A 21591-nucleotide genomic window follows, 5' to 3' on the forward strand; every position below is an offset into this window, starting at 1 on the left:
ACTTGACCCAGAAGCTGTACGTCGGCTTCCTCGGCCAATAAAGCGAGATGAGCGCCCCAACCCCAGAGTCGGTCACGACTGGACCTAATGGTCAGGGGTCCCTTTACCTTTACCTAAGCTGCTCTTAGAAGCAAAATTGTGGAAGAAAACAAGAAATGAGGTATAGGAGAGGTTTATTGATACATGATCAGAGTCTCTCTCCCTCTTTGTGTGTGTGAGAGAGAGAGACGGGGGAAAGGGAGAGATTGCTTGTGCAAATCATGAGATCTAGCCCCTGAATACTTTCCCAGAGACTACATACACGTTTTTTCAAACGTGTATCCCACAACCATCAAGATCAGCGGCTTTCTTCTTCCCTTTATTTGTCTACTGAATGACAGGTGGGTTTGGAATGAAAGCACAGAACACGGGGCTTCAGATCTCCATTCGGAATCGCAGCGTTGTGTCTGCCATTTTCCTCTTATAATCTTCATCAAATACCTCATTCTGAGCCACTGTAAAGTGATTCTTCCAGTCTCCAGCGATCCCTAGAAGAAAGAAGAATACGAATCAGATGTTCACGAGCTCTCTGGAAGATTAAGCCATTTAAAAAAGGGTGGACAGTTGAGAGCTCTCAGTGGTAGATTAATCAACTGACATTTTAATCTGTCTACGGACAAACACTGGCTCCCTTGGCCTATAGAGCGAGATGAGCACCGCAACCCCCAAGTCGGCCATGACTGGACCTAATGGTCAGGGGTCCCTTTACCTTTAACTATAGAGCAGAGGTCTACCATTGGATATTAGCCAATCCAATACCATTGGATATTAGCTATGCCCCACCCCCACAGTTCCAGGGGAAGCAGGTGGCTCTGGCCTTTACCTTTTTACCCCCACAGTTAGAGGCAGGAATGCTTCTGAATACCAGTTGCTGGAAATCTCAGAAGTGAGGAGTGCTGTTGTCCTCAGGTCCTGCTTGTAGATTTCTTGCAGGCATCTGGTTGGCCACTGCAAGAACAGGGTGCTGGGCCAAAGGCCTAATCCAGCAAAACTCTTTTTTATGTATTTATGGCTTTTCCTTCTAGTACCAATATTGAGGTTTTGGTTTTATTCAGATTTATTGTTCAGTTGAATTGGGGTGGTTAATTAATCAATAATAATAATAAAAACCGAAGTCAGTTACTGATCTGTTCATGATCCTAAATCTTTACGGAATGGTGGTCAGAGAGGACGGTGCAAGTCTTTTACCTTTGCGCATAAATGGGGAGATGCTGTGATCCATCACAGCAGCTGGAGCCATCCTATAGTTTGTGGCAGGATTGTCCTTCATCAGTTCAAAGGATGTGTTGTAGGCAATCTTATCCACTACCGAATCTTCCAGGTTCTTTCCCAAGAAATGTACCACTTTCTTTATCTCGCGCTTTGGATCCTATGGAAAACGGTGTTGAAATAGATCAGCATTTCGATGGTTCTTGGGTATTCAGTGAAGCAATTGTGCTCCCAATTCAGCAAGCTTTGCTAAATACAGTGGTACCTTGGGTTAAGTACTTACCGGTAATTCGTTCCGGAGGTCCGTTCTTGACCTGAAACTGTTCTTAACCTGAAGCACCACTTTAGCTAACGGGGCCTCCTGCTGCCGCCGCGCCACCAGAACACGGTTTCTGTTCTCATCCTGAAGCACTATTTCTGGGTTAGCAGAGTCTATAACCTGAAGCGTAGCTAACCTGAAGTGTATGTAACCCGAGGTACCACTGTATATAAAACTCCACACAGGATAAAATGAAGGACAGCCATTATCTTTTTGCTGGACCAGTGGCCCAAGTCAGGAAGGCAATTCTTAAGATTTTCCACATTTTTAAAAACAAAAATTATACGGCATATAATCCCCTGCAAGATTTGCTTCTTCCAATATGTCACATAAAATAACCTCAGGGGCTTATCCTGTTGGCTCCTACCTCTTTCATGTCTTCATAAAACAGGTATAGGATGGGGTGGTCGTTCCTCTTATCCCACCAGCTTTTCACATGGTCATACCAGGATCCAAAAGCCACTAAATTTTGAGAAAGAGCAGAGAAGTGGGGAAATAATAGATGGTATATATATATATATATATATATATATATATATATATATATATTTAAAACCCCTAACAAGTTGAATCTTGTAATAGAATACAAGGGCCTATTGACTAAATTGTAAACTGAGAAGTCCCCAGACCTAATCCTGTCTCAGTTACATATTTGCTAGGGGGCTTTAAGCAAGCCACACTTTTCTCAGCCTCAACTCCCCATCTGCAAAATAGAGGAAATGATGCTGGCCCACCTCCCATAGTTGTTGTAAAGATCACTGAAAAAAACGCACACAAGGCATTTTGAACACTCAAAAGGGGTTACAAAAATGCCAAGTGTTGTTTTCATTCTCACAATGATCTCAGCTTGTGGTAGCAGTAGTTTTCGACTAGCCACTGCTGTCTTATTCATTCGTTTGTTCGCTTCATAAAACTTGCACGCTGCTTCCTTCTGTTTCCACTGGCTGACTCAGGGTTGTGCAGCCTCTGATATTACTCCAGATCAGCTATTGGCACAACAGCATGAGAATAGATTGGCCAGGGGTGAGTTAGGCCAGGGGTTCTTAGCATGTGGCCCATGGACCCTGTGAGCTTCGGGGGGGGGGGTCTGTGCACCAGACACAAAAGGAAAAATGTTTGCCAGTGCAAAAAAATTAAGTGCATGCAAAACTTTGTGTGTATGTATTTATAACTGCATTTTTTTTCTGAAGAGATGTGGTCTGTAGTTTTCATCAGATTCTCAAAGGGGCCTGTTACCCCACTCCAAGGGTTAAGTATCACTGCTTGATTTCAGTCCACCATCCTGTGTGTGCCCAGTTCCATCTATGGCAGCATTACTTAAATCTTAAAGAAAACCAAGGCTAAAATGGTTGTGAGATCAGAACCCAATTCCACTGACGTTCCCTGTGCATTTCTGCATGAAGATGGTGGATCAACATAGATCTGTAATCCACAGGTGCTGGATCTAATTCCCTGTAGTTTTAACATCTGGATGGTGATGATAAGTATAATATAAACCACATATTCTTGAGCTTTGACACACACAGAGTTTTCTCCTGGCTTTATAGCTTAAATGCCTGGAGTGCCCCACCACTTGGGTCTTTGAGATGCTGATGAGAGCACTTTACTGGCTAGCTATTAACCAAGAAACTGGTTTGAACAGCATCTTCTAGTACAGGGGTCAGCAAGGTTTACCTCGCCTGGGCCTGTTCACTCCAGCAGAGATCCCTCTGTGGGCCAGATCACACGCGCACATAAGTGTGCACCCGCAATTTCCGGTGTCTGCTTCTGCACATACGCAATTTCCGGCGCCGTGGAAGCGAGTCCCCATGCTGCACTGCGCCGGTTTAGCACAGTGGGCAGGGACTTGCCGAGCAGGTAGCTCAGTTTGGGGGCAGCTTGGGGGCGGTTAAATGACCCCCACGGGCTGCTTGTGGCCCATGGGCCTTAGGTTGCCTACCCCTGTTCTAGCAGATCAGAGGTTCCCAAACATTTTTCAAAGAGGGCCAGATTTGATGAAGTAAACATGCGTGAGAGCCAACCAAAGTTGTTGAGCTTTTTTTTAGGATTTTTTTACCCCAAACAATAAACTGCAACGGGGGCCAGATAAAGCCGGCCAAGGGGTCGGATTAGGCCCCCAAAACAGACTTTGTTTGGTGCCCCGCAAGACAAATACCTCGCAAGACGAAAAACCCGCTAGACGAAAGGGTTTTCCGTTTTTCGAGGTGCTTCGCAAGACGAATTTCCCTATGGGCTTGCTTCGCAAGACGAAAACGTCTTGTGAGTCTTGCGATTTTTTTCGCTTTTTTCTCCCTTTTTCTAAGCCGCTAAGCCGCTAATAGCCGCTTAGCCACTAAGCCACTAAGCCGCTAATAGCCGCTAAGCCGCTAATAGCGCTAAGCCGCTAAGCCGCTAATAGGGTTGCTTCGCAAGACGAAAAAACCACTAGACGAAGAGAATCGCGGAACGGATTCTTTTCGCCTTGCGAGGCACCACTGTACTAGATTATCAAGCTCACTGGATGCAGGATCACAGACTGAACTGACCCTCCGCCCCAAACCCATAACAATACTTTATGTTTCCTGGGAAAGTGAAAAGTTTAGCTACATACAGTGGTAAATGGATGGGCAGACTTGCCTCTTCCAGCCATGAATTTCTCCAGGTAGTTTTCCCAGGGACCTGGGTCTGGGTGCAACTTGTTCATCATGTCAAAGTGGTAAAAGGAGACAGCGACATCCTTTGCATTGCGAGCCACGTAGATCATCTTCATAGAAGGAAAGCGGGGGGGGGGGGGAACACACAATCCAAATTGTACTGGTAGTTTTTGACACTAGGTACGTCTAAACCGGTGGATTATTTATTTATTTATTTTGCAAAACTTTGAAACTAGCTGCCTTATAGGATTACCTTGCAGCCCTTTTCCCAGAAGGACTTGGGAAGGAGGTCAATTGGGAGGTGGGTCTTCACCAGGCGAGGAGATGGCATCTGAGTTAATTGTTCTGTGCCTGGTGAGCAAAAGAGTGTTACTAGGTAATATGGTTGAACAGTTGACCCAGTGGCGTAGCGTGGGTTGTCAGCACCCGGGGCAAGACAAGTAATTTGCGCCCCCTAACCCGTGGATTTTAGCACTCGAGTGCGAGCGCCCCCCCCCCCCAGATGTTGTGCCCGGTGCGGCCAGCACCCCCTGCACCCCCCATGCTACGCCATTGAGTTGACCTGGGGTATGAAGGAGAGTTCACTGTTCCTGTCTGCCATCATTACCTAGCTGTGGGCAGAAGAGGGAACTGTGGTGAGATCTGTGACTTGCGGGCCAAGGAAACTTCATTGCACCAGTAGGCTAAAGCAACTCAGGCAAAGCATGGATCACTAGAAAAAGCTTTCAGTATGGTAGTTGCGGGAAACCTTTTGTGATGGCCTGGGATTCAGACTCAGAGGCTGAACCTGAAGAATCCCAGCCTGCACAGAATTCCCCGCCTCCAGAACCAGCTGAGCCAGGGCTGGGGCTTGAGCCTGAAGGGTCCTCACCTGTGCTGGATCCTCAGGTGAGTCTGCTCTGGCTCCTGAGGTGATGGAGGACCCATTGCCTGCAGGTGCTCCACTCTCAGCCCCGTCAGAAGAAGCTGAGGTTGCCTCTGGGTCCGGTAACTCTCCAGCCTCTCCTGAGCTGCAGAGGCTCAGGGCAGAAAGGCAGAGGGAACTAAGTTCCCGCAGGAGGAGTGCTCGCCTCCAGGCCAGGAGAGGCAAGTCACCTGTGGACCGGGGCCGTCCTATGCCTCAGGGCAGATAAAAGCCAGCCAGCCCCAGTCCCAGGTTGCGGGAGCAATGTTGTTGGTAGCCTGTTCCTGCCTGCACCCTGTCCTGCTCTTCTGCCAGAGTTACTGACCTCACCCGACTCCCTGCCTTGGACCCAGCTACAGCTTTGACGGACAGCCTCCTTACCGCACCATCGACCTTGGACTAGAATCGGACCTCGCCTCTCAGTTAGCCCCCAGGACCGGCGAACCTTTACCCCATGCTCGCCGATGTTACAGAATCATATAATTGTGGAGTGCGTGACCCCAAGGATCATCTGGTCCAACCCCTTGCGATGCTGGAATATTCAGGGACTGAACCTGCAACCTTGACATTACAGTCATACCTCATGTTACGTTTGCTTCATGATACATTTTTTCAGGTTGTGTACCGGAAGTACCGGAAAGGGTTACTTCTGGGTTCCGCCGCTCGCGCATGCGCAGAAGCGCTAAATCGCTCTTCGTGCATGCGCACAAGGGCCAAATCACGCTGCGCACCTGAGCAGATACGGTGCTTCAGATTGCGGGCTTTTCTTTTTGTGAACAGGCCTGCGGAATGGATCCTGTTCACAACCAGAGGTACCACTGTATCAGCACCATGCTATAACCAACAGAGCTATCCACTTGCTGAACTATGACTCTTATCAGCCCAGCAAAGCATGGACAACGGCCTGGCATGATGTGGTTCAGTAATATCTCATCTGGAGGGGCACAGATTCCCCACCCCGTTCAATGACCTGAGAAACAAGGGAGCGTATTGTCCAGGCATTTGCCCAGGGTTCAGTTTCCTTGGAATGAGGCACAGCGGAGACCGTGGTGTCTTTATGATGTATGGTTTATTTATAGATATATACAACCTGAGCCTGGGATGGGGCGGGGGGCTTCCAGCTTTAGACTCCGGGACGATCCTATTTCTCCCATGGCTGCCACATTGGATTGAAACTGTCAGCCCCCATTGCACTGTGACCCACTTAACTCCAGCTTGCAAACTGCTTCCCCAAATACAACTATTTCCCCTCTTGCTTACTCCGGCCTACTGCAATTCTGAAACTCCCTCTCCCAACTCTGTATAGTCTTTTGCAAACTACCCAGAGTCCAGGGTGTGACCCCCACCCTCTGCGTTCCTTGATGGGCCATCACCCTGTCCTTTGCGCTCTCTTAATGGTCCATCTCTTAAAGGCAATTACTTCACAAGGAAGCCTGCCTGGTTTATTTTTTTTTAACATGGATATACTTTAACATGGGACGTGGGTGGTGCTGTGGGACGCGGGTGGCGCTGTGGGCTAAACCACAGAGCCTAGGACTTGCCAATCAGAAGGTCGGCGGTTCAAATCCCTGTGACGGGGTGAGCTCCCATTCCTCGGTCCCTGCTCCTGCCAACCTAGCAGTTTGAAAGCACGTCAAAGTGCAAGTAGATAAATAGGTACCACTCCGGCAGGAAGGTAAATGGCGTTTCCATGCGCTGCTCTGGTTCGCCAGAAGCGGTTAAGTCATGCTGGCTACATAACCCGGATGCTGTACGCCGGCTCCCTCAGCCAATAAAGCAAGATGAGCACCGCAACCCCAGAGGCGGTCACGACTGGACCTCATGGTCAGGGGCCCCTTTACCTTATACTTTAACATGCTAAATTCAATGCCTGGTGCCCCAGAATTAGAAGGAGGTGGTCCAGGCACCCCACAAATTTATAACACTATTCTTCCCCTCTATGGGAAATATTCCCAATAGCCATATTAGAAGACTGGGTTTTTTTAGTTTTCACTGTGGTAGGGTTCCTGTTTCTAGTCATCCTCAGCGAGAGACATGCTGGCAGACAGCATAATTTTGAGAGCTGCTTTGGATTTGGGATGGCAGGTCCTTTTGGGGTGGTTCAGTGTATGTATTTAAGACTGATAAGTCATTTATTTTTGGCTGGCATGCTACTCAACAATTTGTCAGTGTGCATGCCTGCCCTCATCACCAGAGGTCGTTTTCCTCTGCTTCAGGTATATGAGTCTCCCCCATCTCTTCTTTCACTGTCTACAGCAGGAGTAGGCAAAGTAAGGCCTGAGGGCCGGATCCGGCCCAATCGCCTACTAAATCCGGCCCACAGACGGTCCGGGAATCAGAGTGTTTTTACATGAGTAGAATGTCTGCTTTCATTTAAAATGCATCTCTGGGTTTTTTGTGGGGCATAGGAATTTGTTCATTTTTCCCCCCTCCCAAATATAGTCCAGCCCCCCCCCCCCAGGTCTGAGGGACAGTGGACCGGCACCCTGCTGAAAAAGTTTGCTGACCCCTGATCTACAGCAGGCATAGGCAAACTCAGCCCTCCAGATGTTTTTTGAGACTACAATTCCCATCATCCCTGACCACTGGTCCTGTTAGCTAGGGATGATGGGAGTTGTAGTCCCAAAACATCTGGAGAGCCAAGTTTGCCTAGGCCTTGTCTACAGGCTTTTACTACAGGTCCACTTAAGGTTGGTCCAAGACTTGGGTCCAATCCAGCACATACTTCTCCTGATCTCCACTGCTAGTGATCACAGTGCTAGGCTGTTGTTTGAAGTGAGGTGAGCTGTCATCTGACTCATTTTCAGGCAGAAGTAGTCGAGGCTCCATTTGCACTATGCAGTTAAACCAGTATCACATCACTAAACAGTCATGGCTTCCCCCAAGGCATCATGGGAAATGTAGTTTGTTAAGGGTGCTGCTGAGAGTTGTTAGGAAGCCCCGTTCCCCTTCACAGTGCTACAATTCCCAAAGAAGAGGTGTAGGCTGTTAAACCAACTCTGAGAATTGTAGCTCTGTGGGCAGGAAATGGGCCTCCTAAGAGCTGTCAGCACCCTTAACAAACTATAGTTCCCACAATGCTTGAGGAAGCCATGACTGCTTAAAGGGACGCGGGTGGCACTGTGGGTTAAACCACAGAGCCTAGGACTTGCCAATCAGAAGGTCAGCGGTTCGAATCCCCACCACGGGGTGAGCTCCCGTTGCTCGGTCCCTGCTCCTGCCAACCTAGCAGTTTGAAAGCACGTCAAAGTGCAAGTAGATAAATAGGTACCGCTCCGGCGGGAAGGTAAACGGCGTTTCCATGTGCTGCTCTGGTTCGCCAGAAGCGGCTTAGTCCTGCTGGCCACATGACCCGGAAGCTGTACGCTGGCTCCCTCGGCCAATAAAGCGAGATGAGCTCCACAACCCCAGAGTCGGCCACGACTGGACCTAATGGTCAGGGGTCCCTTTACCTTTTTTTATGACTGCTTAAAGTGGTGTGATACTGCTTAACCATCCTAGTTTTCCCCCCTGCACCTGCTCCCACTTTTTTCTCCCAGTTTGGGTGCCGGATGTTATGAAGAGGGAAAACCACCCTCTGAAAATTACGTGTGATCTAAACATATAAAATAGTCTCACTCACCTGCCAGAAATGCAGGTTTCTTTTATGCTCCCTTTCCTCAAGGCAGGGAAGAGGAGCTTTGATCCTTGGCCAGAGATCACGAAAAGATAGGAAAGCAGGAATCCAGAGGAAACTGCTTATTCCGCCACCCACTTTAATTTTTACCTGTTCACCTCGGATCTCCAAAATGCAAATTCTCTCGGTAACTCGCACGCAAGTTTACCTGGTGGCATCTTTCCTGGGGCAGCAAATTCCAGCATGGGCACTTTATTGAAAATTGCCCGTTTGCTTTTGTCAGGGTTGCCATCGTTCCTAATCATGTCCACAATTTCACTCATCCATGTGGTGCCTGGAAACAAACAAACAAACAGAAACGAAAAGTAAGACAGGGAATTTTCTCAGAAGTCAAAATGGGCTGATACAACTGCCGAAACATCTCCAGCCAATGATCAATAGGGTGTCCTATGCAGCCAGTGGGTTGTAGGGTGTGTTTTGTGGAACCCTCAAAAAGCTCCTAATAATTAAAATCTATTGACACGCATAGGTTACAGCCATGTAGCTCAACCCCGTATGTGCTTACTAGGGTGCAAGTCTCACTGTTTTCTTGTAGAGCTTACTCAGCCATACATAGACTCTCTATAGCAGGCATAGGCAAACTCTGGCCCTCCAGGTGTTTGGGACTACAATTCCCATCATCCCTAGCTAACAGGACCAGTGGTCAGGGATGATGGGAATTGTAGTCCCAAACACCTGGAGGGCCAGAGTTTGCCTATGCCTGCTCTACAGGGCATGCTCTTCTTCAGGCATTCCCTAAATGTGTAAACACATGGGGGTGGGGCAGTGGGGACAAAATAGCAGCTTGGCGTCTTCTTGTACAAGATGGAAGCCCCCTTACAGGTGAGCCTTCTGTGCTACCTACACATTTCAGAAGCTGCCCTCCTAACTCAGAGGGCAACGATGGCAGCGAATGGGTGCAGGGGTGCCAAGTTGAATAAAATATTGGGGTGGGGCCCAAGAAAGCCCCGTCCTGCATAATCAGTCACATGACGCAGTGCGCACGCACCATTTGAATGGCAATGCCCATCAACTTGTGGGAATGTTCTGGGGTGCAGGAGAGGATATATTGACTAATTATATCCTTATCCAACTTGTGCTAACAAGTTCCCAAAATATCAGCAGAGTTTATATGCATTCCCCTTTAAGTTCGCAACGGTAACGCTTGCACAGGTTCGCTAGAACCTCTATAATAATTACTCTGGTAATTTCCCCTTTTGTTCCCTCTTAAAATACAAGACACGACACAGTCTTTATAAAAGTATAAAAGAGTTTACTCACGTTCTGTTCACAATATGATCCCAGAAGGCATACAGCTTTAAAAAGGTTACATACACTTAGAATCTATCTTGTAGCAAGATAGTCCTTATCTCCTCTCTTGGCTGGGAGCCAAGAGAGCATCCTTAGATGTTTCCTCATCGAAGGAAAATGGCAGAGAGAGAGGCAAGAGAGAGAATGGCTGCCTGCCCTGTGCTTTTATCATTACCTGCACAGGTGAGGCCACACCCACCTCTGGTCACATGCAGAGGAAGTCCATCCCCAGGAAGTTTACCTGCTTGCTGGACAGACATCCCTCCCCATGTTCTAACATGTACACTCTAGGAATGTTGTCATTGACTGCTCCTGTGTTTACATCCCACACAACTTTGGTAGAGCTTGGCCCCCTCAAATATTTTATTGGGGAGGGGCTGAAAAACCCTTGGCCTCTAGGAGTTGGCTTCCTCTCATGGGCTTTGTGATGTTCTGGTGTTTATAAATAATAGTGTGTCCGTGTAACAATATTAGAGTAATCAGGGCAAGTTAATAGGTGGGGTAAGTGTGTAAGAAAGGGGGATACAGGGCAGGGCCTTCCTGGTGGCTGCTCCCAGACTCTGGAACTCCCTCCCTGAAGAAACTACCCTGGGTCCCTCCTTGCTGTCCTTCCGGCGGCAGGTGAAGACTTCCTTGTTCTAACAGGCTTCTGGCAACTGACTGCCACCGTTAGACACACCGAGATGGGCCACACCAGACAGCGAATTTTGGGCGGTCATCAAAAGGCAGCAGATTGTCAACGCGGTCCTGTTCCCCACGCAACGCTCACCAGATTTGGGGTACGTGGATATCACGATATCATCTGGCCTGCTCTGGAAATGGTCAATCCTGTCCCAGTCAAAGGAGAACGCGCAGACCATGGGGATGCCACGGACCATCTGCCAGTCTTTCCGAAGATAAGAATCTGGGCTGCCCATCTCTCAGCAGTGCAGTCAAAATAAGAGAAGACGAGAGGACCACCTGCAAGACACTTTGCTGAATAAAATGCAGGAGGGGGGAGAAGTGGAGCTACGGCTGAATTTTGGTGGTCAAAGTCCCCAAATTATCATCCAGAGAGGGACAGGTGATGGGGCCAGTGGCAAACAGACCCAATGCCATCACTTAGGCCACTGTGGCCATGCTCTGCCCCCACCCCTCCGGAGTTTATTTTGGCCATTTATTTTCATTTTAAAGGTGTTATAGTACGGGAGCGAAAGGGACGTGGGTGGCGCTGTGGGTTAAACCACAGAGCCTAGGACTTGCTGATCAGAAGGTCGGCGGTTCGAATCCCCGCAACGGGGTGAGCTCCCGTTGCTCGGTCCCTGCTCCTGCCAACCTAGCAGTTCGAAAGCACGTCAAAAGTGCAAGTAGATAAATAGGTACCGCTCCGTCGGGAAGGCAAACGGCGTTTCCGTGCGCTGCTCTGGTTCGCCAGAAGCGGCTTAGTCATGCTGGCCACATGACCCGGAAGCTGTATGCCGGCTCCCTCGGCCTATAGAGCAAGATGAGCGCGCAACCCCAGAGTCGGCCACGACCGGACCTAATGGTCAGGGGTCCCTTTACCTTTACTTAGTACAGGAGCAGCTGGCCAGGCATATGGTTACTGCTACTCATTTATTCTCACCAAGAGCCAGGTGTGGAGCTGAAAATGTTGGCTTTACCACCCAAAGCCTGCTTTCTTTTGCCAATGCAGAACAGGGAGTGAATATCAAGGCTTTGGTAGAATCATCTTATAGGATCAAAGGTGTTGGTAAGGGTGGGGCTGATTGGGAGGAAAGGTCTCATGGGCCCAATTTGAACTCCTGGCCAGAGGTTCGCCAACGAAGGTCTAGACTGAAGTTTGCTGTGAAAACCTTGTGTAACACTGGACTTAACCGAAGCAGTAATGCGTAGAGGTTCTCTCATCTATATACTGCTTTGATTGGCAGAACTGGCACTCCTACAAACGACATATAATATCCATTCTGCATTTTTAAGTTTGGCAACATGTGAACTTTGGAACTCCCTGCCTATTGAGATTGAGCAGGTGCATTCACAGTTCTCTTCTTGGCACCTGCTAAAAACATCCTTGTTTAAACAAACCTGCCCAGATGCTTAGAAAGTTGAGGTAATTTTAATCTGTTTTAGTAATGTTTTGTATGTTTTAAAGTAGGGTTGTAAATGTTTCTCAGTATCACTTTTTTCTCTTTTTGTCAACCGCTTTGAGGGTGTTTGGTTTGTTTTTTTACAAGCAAGAGGTGTATAAAAAGGTAAAGGTAAAGGACCCCTGACAGTTAAGTCCAGTTGCAGATGACTCTGGGGTTGCGGAGCTCATCTCGCTTTACTGGCCGAGGGAGCCGGCGTTTGTCTGCAGACAGTTTTTCCGGGTCATGTGGCCAGCATGACTAAGCCGCTTCTGGCGAACCAGAGCAGTGCACGGAAACGCCATTTACCTTCCCGCCAGAGTGGTACCTATTTATCTACTTGCACTTTGATGTGCTTTCGAACTGCTAGGTTGGCAGGAGCAGGGACCGAGCAACGGGAGCTCACCCCGTTGCGGGGGTTCGAACCACTGGCCTTCTGATCAGCAAGTCCAAGAGGCTCAGTGGTTTAGACCACAGCGCCACCCACGTCCCTTTAAGAGGTGTGTATAAAAAGGTAAAGGTACCCCTGCCCGTACGGGCCAGTCTTGACAGACTCTGGGGTTGTGCGCCCATCTCACTTAAGAGGCCAGGGGCCAGCGCTGTCCGGAGACACTTCCGGGTCACGTGGCCAGCGTGACATCGCTGCTCTGGCCAGAGCCAGAGCCAGAGCCAGAGCCAGAGCCGCACACGGAAACGCCGTTTACCTTCCCGCTGGTAAGCGGTCCCTATTTATCTACTTGCACCCGGAGGTGCTTTCGAACTGCTAGGTTGGCAGGCGCTGGGACCGAGCAGCGGGAGCGCACCCCGCCGCAGGGATTCGAACCGCCGACCTTTCGATCGGCAAGCCCTAGGCGCTGAGGCTTTAACCCACAGCGCCACCTGTGTCCCGTCAAGAGGTGTGTATAAACCTTATTAAATAAATAAATAAATTTAAAAGATTTTAAGAACACATGTTAAGCATATTACATACTAAATAACTAACAGTAAAACTATATAATATTGATTTAAACACATACAGCATTATAAATCAGTCAGATATAAGATTTTCACAGAACAGCAACCGCTGTTCCAGCAAAAACTCAGCCTCTGCACATGGCAGAGAGCATAAACTTCAAGCGAGAGACAGCTCAAGAGAGAGTGAAGCAGTCAAAAAGAGGAAGTGAGTTTTTCAAAGATTTACGGACAAAAATATCATATCAGAACCAACTCGAGAGCAGCCCCACCTCCCCGTCCACATGCAGACGCTATCTTTGAGCAGCAGTAGATCATTGCCAGAGCTTCTGCCTTCACAACCGCGCCAGGAGGCAGGGCCGGCCCAAGACATTTTGACACCTGAGGCAAGCGACAAAACAGTGTCCCTCCCTGGCAGGGTTGATGGGCAAATGAAGATGTATATCAGGGACAAGGTGGGGAATCAAATCAACCATAGCAGGTGGCTGAAGTGGGAATCAAAGGCCCGCTTCAAATCATGTCAGACCCCAGGAGACCCCAGGGAGCAGTTTCTGGGCTGGGGCGAGACCACCTCCTATTTGCCAAGAGGCTGCTGTAGAGACAACATCTGGAGCGGGGTGCCAAGGAGGTGGCAGAACCAGCCTCCAAGGTGCGCATGGATTGGTGGCACTAACAGGTGATGGATTCCTTGGAGGCTGGGTCTGCTGCCCCGTGGGTCCTGCCGCCTGAGGCGGTCGCCTCACCTTGCCTGATGGTGGGGACTGGCCCTGCCAGGAGGATCTGAACAACCAGTCAGCCAAAATTGCACCCCTGAATATTTCAAGTCACTCCTCGTTAAAGAGTAGCCGAAAAATGTCCACCTCACATTAGAAGTTCAGGCACCTCGTTCCTCTTTGCTTTTGCAGCTTTCAAAAAGGCAAACTTTCCTCCCAAACTTTTAACAACAATTCCAAATTGAAGTGTTGTCTTTCCCCCTTCCTGCTCTGCTCCGCTCCGCCCTGTTTCAACAAGTTCCCAAACTTGGAGCCCTGATCGACTTTCGGAGAAAAACAGGCACTTGTTTTCTGAAAAGCTGTGGCGTTATTTAGACGGACAAAAGGGGGAAAACGGAGGCTTACCTTTCCTCATAGACAGATGGTACTGCTTTAGTGGGCGAAAGACAGCGAGTTGCCCAGGAGGTGGTGTGATTTTTTCACAGGGAAGGGTTTAGGGAGGCTTTCTTCACAAACAAAAGAAAATAAACCCTCGGGAACAAGGCCAAGGAAACCAAAGGTCTCAGTTGCCCAAACAGAGTGTGTGTCATGTGGGAGGGGGTGGGAAATGGAAGCTGGGTTCGATGCCAGCGGAGAAAGAATGTCCTTGGCTGAATGGTTTTGAAATAAAAAAAAAGTTTGAAGGAGAAGTCTGAAAACAGCCAAGTTTAGCCGCATCTGAAGGGAGAAGAAATCCCAAATGCCTCCCTTTGCTGCTCTTGGTTTTCAAGAGATCTGTCCTTACTTCTTCCTAGTCAATGGTTTCCTTTTTTTTTATAATAATATTTATTAAATTTTGTATAACCAATAAAAAACATACATAATAACATAATATTTTCCATTATCCAGATTTCATTCTCAACTTTGGACTTCCTCACATCTCTTGTTCCTGCTTTCTAAACATAAGTTTTACCAGCAAATTATTAACTTGATTTAATTCATATTATATAATTTTCCAATATTTAATATCTCAAATTTTGGGATTTAACATACACTTATTGAAGCTTACTCATAAAATATTACTTATCCCAGATTTATCTTTTCATCTTCCAGTTGAATTTAAATTTATATTCTTTATAGCTAGTTTGTTGAAGCCATGTTTTTGCTAATCTTACATCTTTCTTAACAATCATACAATTTACAATGTTTTTGTAGATAGTCCTTGAATTTCTTCCAGTCTTCCTCCACCAGTTCTTCTCCCAGGTCTCAGATTCTGCCCGTCATCTCCGCCAATTCCATATAGTCTATCAGTTGCATCTGCCATTCTTCCAGTGTGGGTAATTCTTGAGTTTTCCAGCTTTTAGCGATGAGTATCCTTGCTGCAGGGACGCAGGTGGCGCTGTGGGTTAAAGCCTCAGCGCCTAGGACTTGCCGATCGAAAGGTCGGCGGTTCGAATCCCTGCGGCGGGGTGCGCTCCCGCTGCTCGGTCCCAGCGCCTGCCAACCTAGCAGTTCGAAAGCACCTCCGGGTGCAAGTAGATAAATAGGGACCGCTTACCAGCGGGAAGGTAAACGGCGTTTCCGTGTGCGGCTCTGGCTCTGGCCAGAGCAGCGATGTCACGCTGGCCACGTGACCCGGAAGTGTCTCCGGACAGCGCTGGCCCCTGGCCTCTTAAGTGAGATGGGCGCACAACCCCAGAGTCTGTCAAGACTGGCCCGTACGGGCAGGGGTACCTTTACCTTTACCTTTATCCTTGCTGCTGTTGTAGCGTACATAAAAAAGGTTCGATCCTTCTTTTGCACACTCTGATCAACAATGCCCAAGAGAAAGGCCTCTGGTTTCTTAGGAAAGGTATACTTAAATACCTTTTTCAATTCATTGTAAATCATTTCCCAGAAAACCTTCACTCTAGGGCAAGTCCACCAGAGGTGAAAGAATGTTCCTTCAGCCCTAGTCAATGGTTTCCACCCCCCTGACCTATATTTTCTGAACAAATACGATGTGTGGGCAAGGTTGCCAGCTGTCCCTGCTGGCAATTCTGAACAGGAAGCCAGAGTCAGGTTTGCTAGCCCTGGTGCAACACCGCAGGCTTGTTGCAAACCAGGGACTGGGAGACTGTGGGACTCACCAGTCCTAGCCAGTATGGTCAGTGGTCAGAGATGATGGGAGTTGGGAATCCAAAAACGTCTGGCAAGGCCACGGTCCCTCACCCTGTTATAAACAACCCAGAGCCTGGCCTGCAAAATTCACTATGTGCAACTTTGCAGGGTGGCCGTAAGTAATTCGATTCAAGCTACAGCCCCTCCAGTGTGAAATATGTGGACGTTGAACTGTATTGGCTCTGTTCTGCAGGTGTTTTAATGTCTCGTGCTAAAATAATAACAGAGTTAGAGAGACCAAGAATTTCCCCCTCTGCTGCTACCTTTCGGATTTGTCTGTTTTTCAGGTGAGTAAGGGCGTACATAGGGACGCAGGTGGCGCTGTGGGTTAAACCACAGAGCCTAGGACTTGCCGATCAGCAGGTTGGCGGTTCGAATCCCCTCGATGGGGTGAGCTCCCGTTGCTCGGTCCCTGCTCCTGCCAACCTAGCAGTTCAAAAGCACGTCAAAGTGCAAGTAGATAAATAGGTACCGCTCCAGATAAATAGGTACCAGCTCCCGGAAGCTGTACGCCAGCTACCTTGGCCAATAAAGCGAGATGAGCGCCGCAACCCCAGAGTCAGCCACGATTGGACCTAATGGTCAGGGGTCTCCTTTACCTTTTAAGGGCGTACATACAAGGGCCCAGTCCCTGCCAGATTAACAATTTGAATTTATCCATTCATTTCTGTGGGAAGCGCTCGCTTCTGTTCCTGAGGATGCTTAGAAATAGGTTTTCCATGTGAACGAGGAATCAACCGAGACAACAGCGGTTTCTACACTTCGTTTCTCTGCCGCCATGTTCTGGTTACACCATTCCGTCCTTCCCTCAGAGCCTTAGCTATGGGTGGGGGGCTAGTCAGGGTTTTTCTTGCCCCGGGTGAAGTCTCCAGAGGGGTGCCATTGAGGCGCCCAGCCTGTGTGTGTGTGTACCCGCAAATGCATGTGTGTGCGTGGGTGCCAAACTGAGTCTTTGACCTGTGTGAAATAAAGCTTTTCAGGCATTCAGCTGAACATGTGTGGGTTCCAATTGTGTTTTCAGTCGGGTGTGTGTGTGTGATTCAGTCTCTGCCCACCAATGTTCCCTGCATGCTTGGGCTCCTCTCAGGCCATCGTAGGTTCAGAGCAAAGGTCTGCAAGGAGGTTTCTACACTCAGTCAGCTGCACGCTTTGAAGTGCCTGAGCCATTGGGATTCCTGCCACATGAAAGGTCAAGAGAAGAGCCCAAGGACATAGGGATTTTGAGAACAGGCCTTGCCCCTGTACGTAGTTTTGACCCTCACGTGTTCAAGTGAGCACTCAAAGAGAGCTTCAGCCTCTTAACAATCCATGCCATTGAGGTATTGCAGGTTCCTTCTCCTCAGGGCCGGATTTAGGTTTGACAAGGCACTAAGGTCCTGAAGGTAACGGGGCCCTTTTTAGGTCCAGCTGTTCTCCCCTCCTGTCGTCAGGTATTTTTTGCCCTCTCAGTCTCTCATCATTATGTGCCATCGAGCTAAGGTAAAGGTAAAGGGACCCCTGACCATTAGGTCCAGTCGTGACCGACTCTGGGGTTGTGGCGCTCATCTCGCTTTACAGGCTGAGGGTGCCGGCGTACAGCTTCCAGGTCATGTGGCCAGCATGACTAAGCCGCTTCTGACGAACCAGAGCAGCGCACGGAAATGCCGTTTACCTTCCCGCCGGAGCAGTACCTATTTATCTACTTGCACTTTGATGTGCTTTCGAACTGCTAGGTTGCCATTGAGCTATTATGGGGCTAATTATGGGTTCCTCTGTGGGGGGTTTTCTGTGGCATTTTTTAAAAAATGTGCACATATCTCAGGGTTACCCTGAGTCTGCTGATACATCTTTTCTGTGCAGCGTGTGTGTCATGACAGCTGCCTAAGCATTAAAAGACACAACTTGGTATCAGCACATATGGACAAATGGGACCATGTGACAAAATGTGCTAGAAGGCTTCTGTTCAGGGTTCAAGCCACCCCATTCCACCTCTCCTTCCGTTGGTTTTTTCACCCTCCCATTGGTCAGTATGCCATGCCTTCTGAGCATGCTCACTGGGCTGCCTGAGTTTCTTCATCTCCATTTTAGTTTCAGTGGACGCTCCTGCCCAATCCCAGCTACACTCAATTGTTTAATTCCTCCATTGTTGGTTATGGGCAGGTGACTCATCTCTGTTCTCCTGCTCCAGCCATTCCGTTCTATTTCCCCTCTCCCCTCCCACCCAGTCATGAGGGTTTCCGACAGCAGTTTGAGGTGCACACTTCACCAGTTGTTTGTTGGCATCCATCTGTCTCAAGTGGACCATAAAGAAGGCTGATTGCCGAAGAATTGATGCTTTTGAATTATGGTGCTGGAGGAGACTCTTGAGAGTCCCATGGACTGAAAGAAGATCAAACCTCTCCATTCTGTAGGAAATCAGCCCTGAGTGCTCACTGGAAGGACAGATCCTGAAGCTGAGGCTCCAAGACTTTGGCCACCTCATGAGAAGACTCCCTGGAAGAGACCCTGATGCTGGGAAGGATGGAGGGCACAAGGAGAAGGGGACGACAGAGGACGAGATGGTTGGACAGTGTTCTTGGAGCTACCAGCAGGAGTTTGACCAAACTGCGGGAGGCAGTGGAAGACAGGAGTGCCTGGCGTGCTCTGGTCCAAGGGGTCACAAAGAGTCGGACACGACTAAACGACTAAACAACAACACAATCTATCTCAAGAGAAAATGGAGTGTGCCTCTGTGAAGTCAAACTGCAGAAGAAAACCCTTGTTTTAGGGGCCAAAGAGCAAGTCATGGTGGCTTTCCTTCTAGTCAGCTAGCAACGTTCATCAACCATGATGGTGACAAAGCCATTTATTGAAAGCAGATCTGCCCAAATACTGTATTTTTCGCTCCATAAGACACACCTGACCATAAAATGCACCTAGTTTTTAGAGCAGGAAAACAAGGGGAAAAAATCTGAATCAAATGTTGTACTAAACTATTTAAAACAGCAAAGCAGATGGCTCCTGTCCACTTTGCTGCTTTAAAGCGAGCCACGGTATATAATGAAGAGAATGGAAAAAGGACAGACATTCCATTAAAATGTAGCTGTTTTCATTATCACTGGGAAGTCAGTATTGGCAGCCGTCACATAAACTAAAATTTGAGCATTTTACCGTTATTAATAATGGTAATAGTCGGGGAGAGAAACCAGGGCTGTGCAAAGGAGAAGTGGTTGGAGTTTGGAGGAACAGCAAAGAGATCAAATGATTGCGCTCCAATTCCTAAATCTGTGACGTTTTCTCAAAACAGACATGGTTGTTTTGAAAGGAAGATTCAAAATGGAGTGACTGAGCAAAGAACAGAGGAGGAAAAGAGGGCAGATAAATAGCTTCCATTCAATACCAAGAAAACACAATGTTTTTGGTTTGGTATAGGTGGACTGTATTTGTAAGAATTTGTATAATGAATTATATATTTCGAGTGGAATATCAGTGCCTCTTTTCAGCAGTAAAGATTAGCTGCTAGAACATGGTCTACACACAAACACACAGGATGTCTGGTTATAGTTGTGCAGTTTAAACTGTTACTGAGCCAGATGCCTGCTCAGTTTTAGCTGAGCTCACTATTACTGGTTTTTGGAGATGCTTTGCATGTATTTATGACTAGTTCCGCAAAACTGCTACTTGAAGAAATCCCCAAACTTAATATTTTTAAACTTCAAATGGAGCTCAGAATCCAGTTAGGCAATCAAGCCTTTGCAGTTGAATTAGGAGACACTGAGAGATGGCAAATTCGCTTTAAAGCAGCAAAGCTGGACAGGATCGTGCCTCCCCCCCCCCCCCAAAGAGCAGCCCAGGAGCGCGGGGCAATGGCACACAGCCTGCCCGCTGCTCCAAAACCTTCCCAGAGCTTCAGGGGAAAGAGGAGGCTGCCAGCAGAGCAGCGTGGCTCCCTCCCCCACCTCCAAAGAGTAGCCCAGGAGTATGCTGCACTCGGGCGATTTGGCTCCAGGACCACACATTCGCTCCATAAGACGCACGGACATTTCCCCTTACTTTTTAGGAGGAAAAAGGTGAGTCTTGTGGAGCGAAAAATACGGTACCCTAAACCAGGGGTGTCCAACTTCCAAGAGACAGCGATCTATTCATACTGTAAATAAACTGGCAGTGATCTACCTATTGGATTGACTCATAGCTGTCAACTTACAGATTTGAAAATAAGGGACCAGCAGCCTTAAAAATAAGGGACCAGCAGCCAAAATAAGGGACCTGCAGCCTCACCTGTTCCAGACACTCCAGTCTTCCTGTCCTCCTGCAGTCTGGTCAGACTCATGCTGGTAGCTTCGAGAACACTGTCCAACCAACTTTGTAACCAGAGGTTCAACTGAATAGAATCTGAATCACATGCACCACAAGGCCGATGCAGCCTCAACTTAAGATGGCTCCCCGGCCTGGCTTTGCACTGCAAAGTTTGCAGCAGCACGTGCAACAAACTGGCGTCCAGCATTCAAAAACTCCCTCAGCTTGCATTAACTAGCCACACACAAGGCATGCAAGCTCCATCCCCCAGTCGTTCTTAGACTTCTTATTGGGTGAGCAACACAGCCAAGCAACACAGTTGGAGCCTCCCTCCTCCCTGGCCAGCAGGGAGGGAGGGAGAGGAGCTGCTTCCTTTGAAATTTAAGGGACATCATTTAAGGGACATTTAAGGGACATCCATCAATAAGGGACAGCAGCGGGACATGGTGCTGGAATAAGGGACTTCAAATAAGGGACATTTGACAGCTATGGATTGACTAAAGTTGTTGAGCTTTTTTGGGGAGCCACAGTTGTTGAGCTCCCTAAAGAAAGTTAGCAGCACAACAGCCGAGGGTCCAATGACCAACCAGGATCGACCAGGGACACCCCACGAACAACCAGTAGATCGCGATCAACCTGTTGGGCAGCCCTGCCCTAAACCATGACATTGAGAAATCACTTCAGGCAAGGAGCCCTTCTGACTGTCTGCTTGAGATGCCGGAACAATGCCTCAGGGTGCCGGCGCTGAGGAAATGTTATAGCTGGCCAGGTGTGACGTGCCAAACAGATTAGCAAATATACTTTGTATGGTAATTACAGAAGCACCTGGTCTGAAAGAGGGAGGACTTTATTGGAAACAAAAGTCAACTAAGCATGGGAAGTGAAAACAAGATAAAAGCCACTCCTTCAGGACTCTCTCTGAAGCAGTTTCATTAAAGTCAGAAGTCCCAGAGGCAGAGCTGTAGTCGGGTCAGGCAGAGAGCCAAAGTCCAGGGGAGCAAGCATAGATCAGAAAGGACAGAGGCAGGGACCTTGCAAAGGTTAGGCAAATGGTTAGCTCTGAGGAAGGAGCCGTCTGAGAGACGAGACGCAAGCTGCAGGATTCTTCGTGGCTCTTCTTATTGACGGGTTGTTGAGGAACCTAGCCTGAAGGAATGGTTATATGAGGCAAACCTATTGGCTCCTCAGGACAGCTAAGCTGCTGAGATTCAATGATGTAGCACCCTGCTTGTGGTTAACGCTTAGCTGGAATGAAATATTCAACGCAGCAATAGAGAAATTAAAATAGTAATTTATTCGTCAGACAAATAAATATGAGGCACAGTGGTATATGGTTACCAAGCTCTGGCCTGGCCTCTTGCC

The 21591-nt window shown here is 48.3% G+C and overlaps 1 protein-coding gene across 2 annotated transcripts; it reads right to left on the reverse strand.

Annotated features, from left to right (window-relative positions):
• Positions 1–334: 334 nt before the first annotated feature.
• LOC307200926 (sulfotransferase 1B1-like) lies at positions 335–14424 on the reverse strand. 2 transcript variants are annotated; one of them, XM_079949998.1, is made up of 8 exons: positions 14242–14424; positions 10840–11040; positions 8929–9054; positions 4454–4551; positions 4184–4310; positions 1935–2029; positions 1228–1408; positions 335–527 (listed from the first exon to the last, which is right to left on the reverse strand). In XM_079949998.1, exons 2-8 carry the CDS (start codon positions 10985–10987, stop codon positions 415–417), a joined length of 888 nt encoding a protein of 295 aa, XP_079806124.1. In that variant the 5' UTR covers positions 10988–11040; positions 14242–14424; the 3' UTR covers positions 335–414. The 2 variants fall into 2 exon arrangements, with proteins under 2 accessions (XP_079806124.1, XP_079806123.1); XM_079949997.1 differs by having other exon boundaries at positions 10840–11030; positions 14242–14423.
• Positions 14425–21591: the final 7167 nt, after the last annotated feature.

This window comes from Podarcis cretensis (genome assembly GCF_951804945.1).
Source record: "Podarcis cretensis genome assembly, chromosome: 13".
NCBI lineage: Eukaryota > Metazoa > Chordata > Lepidosauria > Squamata > Lacertidae > Podarcis > Podarcis cretensis.